The 9,798-nt window shown below is 37.5% G+C and overlaps 1 protein-coding gene across 2 annotated transcripts in view; it reads right to left on the bottom strand.

The window, feature by feature from the left end:
- Positions 1 to 1,421: 1,421 nt before the first annotated feature.
- The window catches only part of tm9sf5 (transmembrane 9 superfamily protein member 5), a 13,825-nt gene continuing 5,448 nt past the window's right edge, over positions 1,422 to 9,798 (bottom strand). The window contains exons 5-18 of one of the 2 annotated variants that reach the window (XM_020595417.1): positions 9,343 to 9,472; positions 8,172 to 8,299; positions 7,928 to 8,042; positions 7,741 to 7,820; positions 7,544 to 7,649; positions 7,200 to 7,250; positions 6,545 to 6,677; positions 5,618 to 5,737; positions 5,453 to 5,510; positions 4,783 to 4,942; positions 4,513 to 4,664; positions 4,302 to 4,413; positions 3,770 to 3,941; positions 1,422 to 2,430 (exon numbers count right to left, since the gene is read on the bottom strand). In XM_020595417.1, coding sequence (XP_020451073.1) covers positions 2,363 to 2,430; positions 3,770 to 3,941; positions 4,302 to 4,413; positions 4,513 to 4,664; positions 4,783 to 4,942; positions 5,453 to 5,510; positions 5,618 to 5,737; positions 6,545 to 6,677; positions 7,200 to 7,250; positions 7,544 to 7,649; positions 7,741 to 7,820; positions 7,928 to 8,042; positions 8,172 to 8,299; positions 9,343 to 9,472 — 1,585 coding nt within the window. In that variant the 3' untranslated portion in view covers positions 1,422 to 2,362. The remainder of the gene's footprint in view (positions 2,431 to 3,769; positions 3,942 to 4,301; positions 4,414 to 4,512; positions 4,665 to 4,782; positions 4,943 to 5,452; positions 5,511 to 5,617; positions 5,738 to 6,544; positions 6,678 to 7,199; positions 7,251 to 7,543; positions 7,650 to 7,740; positions 7,821 to 7,927; positions 8,043 to 8,171; positions 8,300 to 9,342; positions 9,473 to 9,798) is intronic. The other variant, XM_020595427.1, reaches the window with a different exon arrangement.

The following is a 9,798-nucleotide window of genomic DNA, read 5'->3' as shown; positions in this document are numbered from 1 at the left end:
GTTGTGTCAGTCCCTTTGTATCCTGAAACTAGCTCAACTGGAAATGAGTGCCACAGTATATTTTGACTCATTATTTGCTGCTTTTGTAATGTCAAACATCACAATGCGTAGAGAGCGCCCTTTAACTCTGATGGATTTTTTTTTTTTGCACCAGTTATTTTTATGTAGGCCACATGCCACATCTTCTTTACAGTAACAGATTTCTTATATTCCACTGAATACATGTAGATTTGTAAAGATACTTTTGATAGAATATTCACATTGGAGCCATCTAGTCTGTTTAAAGCCACAGAAATTATGTTATACGCCTTCTGTGACTCATCTCAGAAAAAAGCACTTCGAGTTCATTAGGAAGATTTTGCCAAAGAATGTTGTAAGTGCATCACAATATTATGTGCATTATTTGTATCTCATCCCCATGTTTTCATAACCTTTGGGAAAAATGTCATTTGGCAGAATGAGCCAGGGTGTATTATTATTATTTACTGTATTAGTCACAACTTTTTGTAGCTGAGAGGAATCAGATGAATCTGAGTCTTGATTTATTCAAAAGGTCAGTGGGAAAATCCATTATACAGTAGTCCAAGTGATAATAGTACAGAATAATTATACCACAATATTTTATGACAATCACACTTGTATAATGACTTTGTCAGTGTTACTCTGCAAATAAGAGAAAACTATGTTTTTGGGTGCGTTAAAACTAAATATTTTTGTGATTTTATTGTGCTTTTGTATTATTTAGTTTCATTATTCAACATCAAAAGTTGTTTAATAAAAGAATTATGTGTGAATTATGTGTAATGTGATGCAACATCATGCCATGTTTTGTACAGTTTAACAAGCAAGTCTTTTATAACAAATTAAGACAAAGTCGATCATAGGTGAGAATGTAAGCAGTCTTTTTTTTTTTTTTTAAACCCTATATATCAGGCAAAACAACATTTTGTATAACCGTCAGAGTTCCAGTGACTTTTGAGAAGTGAGATTGTGTCACCGAATACATAAGGTTTAGATCACATGATGCTAGATGAAAAGAAGATAGACTGCAAAGCACATTTTAAATGCTTGCCAGATTTAAATTCGGTCTTGCATTTGTAGTAAAGTACTTCAGTAGCATAAAAAAACGTTTTGAGTTATAAAAAAAAAAAAAAAACTTTCTATAAAAATGCATAGACTGTCATGTCCAAAATATGAATAATTGCACATAAGGAGGAATGGAGCCAACAGCACAGCACACTGCATTCCATCATTACCTGTCAGAGCACTTGTGCAATAACCATAAAGACCTGTTTGCTGTACGTTTGCTTTAGTCTAGAAAAACAAGAGGAAAAACACTGAATCCTATTGTGTTATGTTTAAGACTCTGCCATGTTCATATATGCATTCTAATGGCTCAAAGAAAAGGAATGTGGCCTTTATTTTAAAGTATTGCCTTTATTTGTAAAAACCTTATCACCTTGGGTGATGACTTCACGCTACTTGAAGCAAAAGGTAGCAGTGTAGTTACAGTAACACAAGTTATTAACTAAAGTCCAAAAGGGTGCAGCTTAATGATGCATGTGTACTTTATGATGAAATTCAGTTCATTATAATGGTGAGAATCTGTCTTGTGGCCAAACAAGTCAGGCATGGCACTGAGAGAGCATTTTTAATGTGCAACATACCGTGTCTGTAATATATTCTTCTATGATACAAATATGCTTTTCAATCAAGTGAACCCTTTGTTCTATGCAATCTTAATTAAAGCCATCAAATACAATGAAATGGGAAGTATTATAGCAATATCAGTGTTTTATATGATTTTTGAACTAGAACACAGGCCCATATTTAAGGATTTAAAGCCCCATCTTTACAGCAAAAGAAAACAAGCTTCTATCGAAGATCATATAATGATGACAATCTTAACTAGCATTCCCTGACTGGGTCTCTCTCTATACAACATATGTACACATATTTTTCATCATTATAGTACAGGAAACAAAAAAAAAACAAACAAACAAAAAAAAAGTGATTGGACAGAACCAAACGCTAAATACAAAACATTTTACTTCCATTAGAAAGACATTTGCAAACCCCCCAAAAACACACTTCTCATTATGACCACTAGATCATTGAAACCCCCAGATTTTCAAGGTACCACTCAAAACATTACTGCTCACCAGTGAACACAAAATTCCATATATTTTAAAAGAGAAAACAATAGCATCGTAGGATTAAAGCACAAAAGAGGACGGGCTCTGCTCTTCGGGTCTTTTCTATGATAAATGATGGTTTCACTTCAGGTCTGTTGAGACCACTTAAAATCACACTGAAGAGGCCAGTGCTGTGACGGCACGGAGTCAGTCTTTCCGTCAGTCCTCTAGTCCACCTTGACCACACTGTAGATCTTATTTACAAACCAGAAGCAGGCAAAGAAGCCAATTGTACCTGAGAAGATGAGGCAGGGGAGAGAAATTATTTACCAAAGAGGGGAAATATTTGCACTCATTTTGTCAGCGAAAGAGCATGTTTGCCTGAACTCCCTCAAAACTGAGAAGCCAGATTGGTCAAAGTCCTGGACCAGTTCATCTTGGTAGAAAAGTCCTATTTGACTGCTCAAAGGGAGCTGTGCAACCTCAACACCGAATTAAACCGTGATCAAAAGTTTGGGTGAGGTATAAAGTAAAGACATTAAAATAAAAACTGGAAATGAGAGTGAATAGGATTATTTAGATCAAAACTGGAAGCAAGGGGGGGGGGAAACTGATCATCTTTTTCTTGAATCCTTGATTACTTCTTGGGGATAATCTTTTGACATCTCATCCCATTGCTACTTACAGCTCTGTCCAAACAGTGCTGCAGTGACAAACAGGGCTACAGGCCGACTTATCTGGCCTAATCACGGTATAACACCACAAAGTATTTACTCATCATTTGCAAGTTATCTAGCCCTGGACATTATCCAAGTTCCTCCCACATGCCTAGTCATGCCACAATGGGTGTACCAGACAGTTGGACAAGGTGTGACAGGTCACAGGCTACTGCTACCATGTCAACATTTGTCTTTCAACACATAGATAAAAGTGCGAGCCAATGTTCTGTTGATCCTGCCTTTATTAACAGTGTGTGGCACATAGGTGTGCGCACCCTTAATCATACAGCTGGTTTTAATTACAAGCACAGTGAAACTGTCTTAAGAGCAATGTTAAGAACCCTGAGTACATGTATACATATTTTCATCCATGCAACATGTGAGTGTGGTGCTTATACCTTTTGATCTACAGAAAGAACAAACAAAAAAGAAACTGAGATAAAACTAGGCTCAGGCTTGTCAAACTGCTAACCACAGATGGTAGAATTGGCCTAAATAAGTCTACAAAACCACATTGAACAAGAGGGATTTTGAGCATTTAAGTCTAATTTCCCTAAGTCTCTCTGATTTTCATTAAACTTCAAACTGAAAATGACAGTTTAAATGGGACCCTTGCAAATAAAACTTTTCAGCATCACTGACACAGTGCTTCTGTAATGCCAGTATAAAAATAAGACCAAGGCGTGGCTTCAGCTAAATGACAAGCAAACAAATGTTGGACACTGCCTCTGTGTCATTTATATCATAGAAACAGGACAGAAATCCTGAATCTTCACGCTATAGTTGAAGTGACAAACTGTAAAAACACTGAACAAACACTACACACCCTTTTCTGACTTGACCATATGGTAAGGCAAGTCACAGTAACTGAGCTCACCAATAAAAGCATGATATGCACTCAACTCCAAGCCTTACCTGTGAAGAGGAAGAACATGAGGACCATAATCAGCGTGTATCCAAAGTAGAGGAAGGTGCTGGCTGCTCCGATTATTTGCAGCTTTGAGAAGAAGTAATGCACAGCATAGACGAACAGATAAACTGCTGTAAAGCCGCTGGTCAGGAAGGAACGCCACCACCAGTGGTAGTCCTGAACACACATGACAAATGAAGACATGCAAGGATCCAGAAATACAGTAACAGTTCAAATTCAGCCTGGACTGGATGGGAAAAGCAGAAATAAACTACTCAGTGCTTTTCAGTGCTGTGAGGTGAAAATGTGGGTATGAAGGTCAGATATTAAGGAGCATGACCAAAAGGAAGATGCTTTTGAAATCATTGCTTCTGCTTTGGGTTTTATGTTGCATGTTTATCTCATATTAATGTGTTTTCATTTAAAAAAAAAAAAAAAAAGTATGTGCTATTACAGAGAGTTTGTTTTTGACAAAGTAATTCGTTTTATAAACCAAAGTACAATAAATGAGGCAAAATTCTCTGAACACTCAGGTACCTCAGCACATAGATGGAAGTAGCAGAGAAGAACTGTGGCTTCAGAGCAGGTGATGAGTAGAATAATGAAAACTAGGAACAGGAATCCAAACATGTAGTACATCTGATGAGACCTGAAACCCAAACAACACGAGGCAAAGAGTTATGCTCCTCCTTGCTGTCAAACCAGATATGCTTGATAATCAAGAAAAACTGCATTTCTGTATTCTTACCAAATGCTGTTGAGAATGAAGAACAATTGGATGAAGATGCAGCCAAATGGTAGGATTCCACCCATTACTATACCAGGGATGGGTTTTGTAAAGAACGACTGCTCAGGAATTTGACGGGGGATTTGGTTGGTTCGCACCGGTTGCTCAACTGCCTACAGAGGAGCAGAAAAGGAGATGGAATATTACAAACCCTCAAAACACATACATTTTCTCTACAGGCAATTACTTCATGCTAAAGAAATTTAAAAAAAACCAGGAGGTCTAACTTACAGGTTTCTTGAATCCAAAGTAGGCACCAACAAAAGTGAGAGGCACAGAGATTCCAAACCACAGAGCCAAAATGGCCACCAGAGTGCCAAATGGGACTGCTGCTGAGGAACCCTCCACCCAAAGGATCAGGTTCATTAAGAAGAAGTCTGCAAATACAATGCTAGGGAAGAGAGGTGGACAATGGAACAGAGAGGATAACACATGAGGTAGATAGTAGCAGTGTACACAAAATAGAGGGCATACACACCCACTGGCCCCTTTATTAGGTACACCCTGTACAATTGTATGCACCACTTGCACCTTAACATCTGCGTTTATGAAGCTGTAAAAATTCTATGATGTGTTCCTAATATTCTGACCCGCTCATGTACGGAGCTGGGGAGGACAAAAATATAGAGACACCTCTGAATATAATGTAGCCCAGTACAACACCACCTTTAACTATGACCTCAATAATAAACATATAATTCAATGTATACATTCATGACAATTTCTGCAAAAAAACAAACATTTTGAGCTTCATAAACCCAGATGTTAAGGTGCAAGTGTTACATACAATTGTGCAGGTGTACCTAATCAAGTGGCCAATGAGTGTACAGTGACAGACATCACTCCAGCTCTCAAGGACAGAAATGTATAAGAGCTAAGCAAATGTGTTAAGTGAGCGTACCCTGGGCACAAGAGAGCTGTCAGCAACACGTTTGTCTTCCAGTTTTCACCTCCAAAAGCTGACAACAGAAACAGATGGATGAGATCATCATGGTAAGAAGGACCACATTAACTGTAACACTGTCTGTGCTGACTATTTGCTTTAAAGTTTTCACTGGACTCTTACTTTTGTAAAGACGCGCAGACACATAGCCAGCAGGCGTGCCCAGCAGAACCCAGAGGACCACAGCACACGTCATGAGAGCTCCTCTGTTGGCCGGTGATAGGAAACCCAGACAGGCCAGGACTACGGTGTACAATCAATCATCATCATCATCATCATCAATTTATTCAGACATACTGGCAACACTGGAAATTAACCACTGAAATCTAAAGATGCAAAGACAAGTTTTTACACTGCCACTACTTGTCCTATAAATCTTAAAACCCATGATGGCATCTATTCTTTTAAATGTCTTCTTCATTGAATATTCAAATAGTCATTAAATAAAAAAAGAGAGTATTTCAACCAGCTATGGTTTTACCTTTAAAAACAAAGAGCCACTATTTTGCCTATCTTTTAACTGGCACCTGGAAGTAACAGAATAACTACAGTGCCAAATACAAACAGCAGAAACATGCAGAGACTATAGCATCAAAACAAAGTCACAGCACGACTAGATAAACTTTATGATGATTATGCATATCAGCGGTATAGTTGATCGACAACAGTTGAGAAGGTGTCTGACTGCAGTTTTAAAAACAGCACTTACAGATGAATCATATGTGACAGTTACCTGCCATATACATACAGATTACTGTTCTTCAGACTAAAGCAATGCCAGAGCAGAATTCTGCTGAAAACCTGGTGAATGCTGGGAATCTCAGGAATGTGGGTGTGTGTGGGTGTGTGTGGTGGTGAGGATTTTGTGATCTTCAAATAATTGTTGAAGTTCCCAGTGAATAATGATTTTATGTCTAAAAGAACTTGACATCAGTGTTGCTCCATCATGTATTCTATGTGGTGAACACAATGCAGTAGTTCATAATAAAACTAATTCAGTAAGTGAGTACTGGGATTACATATTACAGCCTAATGACAAACAGCTCTTACAGAGTGTGATGAAGGTCATGATGAAGATCTGGGTGCCCTGTCCGAGGAACACAGAGAGCAACATGCCTTTCCTGGGTGGACGGAAAACATCCCCATGCACCTGCTTCCACCCCGACTCTTCCTGTGCATCTTCCTGAGAAGGAAAGCAGACAGTGAGGTAGCAACAGCCACAGTCACAATCAAGAAACTACTGGGAAGATTGATTGCACATTGCAGACCACTGTAAAAACCACCACAAGACTGGTTATTTACACCACTCTAATGCTGCCCTTGTCAAGCTTGACACCTTTCTTTGTATTTTGTCATTATTGTTAAAAGAAAAAAACTCAATAAAAACAAAGCTTAAAAAAGAAAAGGCACCTTTATAATAAATGTTATAAGATTCACCAACCACCAAGCTGTGAATACTAAAGCAAAATTGGGTGAAGAATAAGAAAAATCAGTTCTTTGAAATCTGGGAAAACTCTTCAGTCAACTCTTGAGTACAAGTCCCTTTTAGAAAAAATTAAAATTAAACAATGTCCACACACCACATTTTATATTATGTTCTAATGTGCCTGTTATCTGCAATCATAAACCCAAACACCTGATTTAATTACCACAAAGGTTTTTTTTTTTGTTTTTTTTTTTTTTAAACAGCATTCAATAAGCTTACATAGAGTACAGGGGATTTCTCCTTGGCCGGTGAAAACTTTACCGTGTCTACCTGTGAAATATAACAACATATTCTTAACTCTGGGTACTGTGTACCCAGTGCACTCAATGGTATTATACAAAGCAGAATTAAAGCATTAGCCATCTAACTCTGATAAAGATGGCCAGACTCTGTTACTGCTAGGTGAAAACTGCCACCTCTAATATTTGTGAGTTAAATGTTTTAGCTATAATTCTTCTAACAGGAATCTTCATTATGTTATGTACAGTATGTTGTATGCTAGTGCTTCTTATACAAATCTTGATCAGCTCCAACAGAGAGAGAGAACTCAGTAATGCCTCTACCTGGTCCACCTGGTTGTATCTGGCAATGTCCTTGTGCAGCGTTCGTAGCATGATCATGGCAACCATGCCGGACAAAAAGAGGACAATGACCAAGGAGTTCATGATGCTGTAAAAACACACAACACATACCTTTGCATCAACTAACAAGTATCAAGAGCCTGACAGTTTCAGACAGAGAGTGTTAAATGTTATCATACCTAAACCACTGGATGTTGGTGTGAGGCATGGAGACCAGGATGTAGTCCCACCTGGATGCCCACTTGATCGAATTGTTTTCCTTCAAACAGGAAGTGAATTTATCAAACAAAACATTATTTTTCCCATTATTATAGTTACATATGTAAATGCTGTATTTCAGTTATTAGTCATAGGTTAAAGGCCTACCACAAATGTGACAGAATAGGAGTAAACTATCGCCACATCATTTTCAAACTCCACAGGGACCTGCACTGGGTTGGTTACTTCGCAGTTGAGGTTTTTCTCATCCACATGCTTGATACTGTTGTGCGCAAACACAAAAAAACCTTCATTTTCGATTCTTAATGACTCTGGTATTAGCTTTGCCTGGTGAGTTCAGCTGCAGTGCACTGCATCATATCAAATATGTCTACTACCAACCAACATTTACCTCCTTGGCTCCAGAGTGGCACCAACGAGCCGAGCCCCTCTCCATCCTTCTGACTCTCCACTGTGGTAAGTGATCTTGATGTCCACATGGTTGAAGACGTAAAATGTGTTCTTCTTGTTGAACTCAGACTTAGGGGAAAAAAAAATCTTAATATCAGGTACTCTGATTCCCAAGGATAAGATTTGCAAATAGTCTAATTCAAAGACATTTATTAAAACTGCCCCAGACTTCACCATTATCTTACTTTTGTTAGTTATACAGTTCTGTACCTGAACCAATCAATTGAGATTTTCAATGTTAATTGTAACATTGTCTACTTTTATATTTGAAAAACTCATAAGAATTTGTAATAACAACAACAAAAAAAAAAAAAAAACAAAAAAAAAACTGAACCCTTTGGATTTTCCTGGTTTTCTGTATTAACTGGTCATAAAATGTGATCTGACCTTCATCCAAATCATAAAGAACAGACAAACACAATGTGCTTAAGCTGATAATACATATAACTACAGCACAAAATCATCTCTATCTGACTAACTGTGGTCTGATACTACTTATTTACTATGCAACCTTTTCCAGATTTGTGCAAATTGGTAGTTGTTTATCTTGTGTTTCTGGAGATTTCTTTCTCCCCAAGGCAGTGTTCACATCATCAGATGCTTCTTGGGAAGCACACACTCAAAATGTTTGAGTTCTTTATAAGTCAAAGTAGAGCTAACACATAATGTCATTAGATCAGGAGTTCATATACTTTTCCCAACTTATACTGTGAATACTCAAAACATGTATTCAGTATAAACAAGAACAGAACAATGTGTGTAAAAATAAGCTACGTTTGTTCACAACTGTAACTTAGATGGAGATCTGACCATATTATCAGACTGAATTATACATAAATGCACAACAGAATCAAAGGTTTCACTTTTTCTTGCTATTATACATGTTCTATAAATATTCATAAAATAAACAAAATGATATGTATTATAATAGAACTGAACAGGGGAATAATTAGACTTAGTAGTTATTAGTAGATGTGAAGTTGTTAAACTGTTATATCTTTCCAGCGCATATCCAAGAAACCAGAGAATATACTGTATCGGGGTGAACACCACAAGCAGGTGACCACTTAGGGAAAATTTAGAATGTTAATAGAACAGAAATCATAACTCACATTGATAACACAAGCATCTTTAGCTCTACCGTCTTGCGTAACGAGGCAGCCGATAGGGAAGCCAGGGTTGCAGTACTTCTGATCATCTTCCACATCATAGCACCATGTCACTGGCATGTTGTCAATGATCCTGGGGGAAAAGCAGTATAAAAACAAGAGGAATTACAGTGGGAAACCGTGGATGAGTAAGGGATTACAGAATGCATGTAAAAAGAAGAATGCGTTATATAAGGAATTCATAAAGGACAGATCAAAGAAGGCGGAAGAAAAATATAAGTCATATAAGAACAAATTAATTGAGATTTTGAGGAGATGTAAGAAACTATATTACTCTAAAGTATTAGAGGATAATAAAAATAACATGAGAGGTACTTGGAATATATTAAATAAACTGATTAGAAACAGTTCCAGCAAGAGTAACTACCCTCAATATTTTATGGATAATGATACACCGGT

Source organism: Monopterus albus, unplaced genomic scaffold (genome assembly GCF_001952655.1).
Source record: "Monopterus albus unplaced genomic scaffold, M_albus_1.0 scaffold2.1, whole genome shotgun sequence".
NCBI lineage: Eukaryota > Metazoa > Chordata > Actinopteri > Synbranchiformes > Synbranchidae > Monopterus > Monopterus albus.
This window is presented reverse-complemented; position numbering and strand designations above follow the sequence as displayed.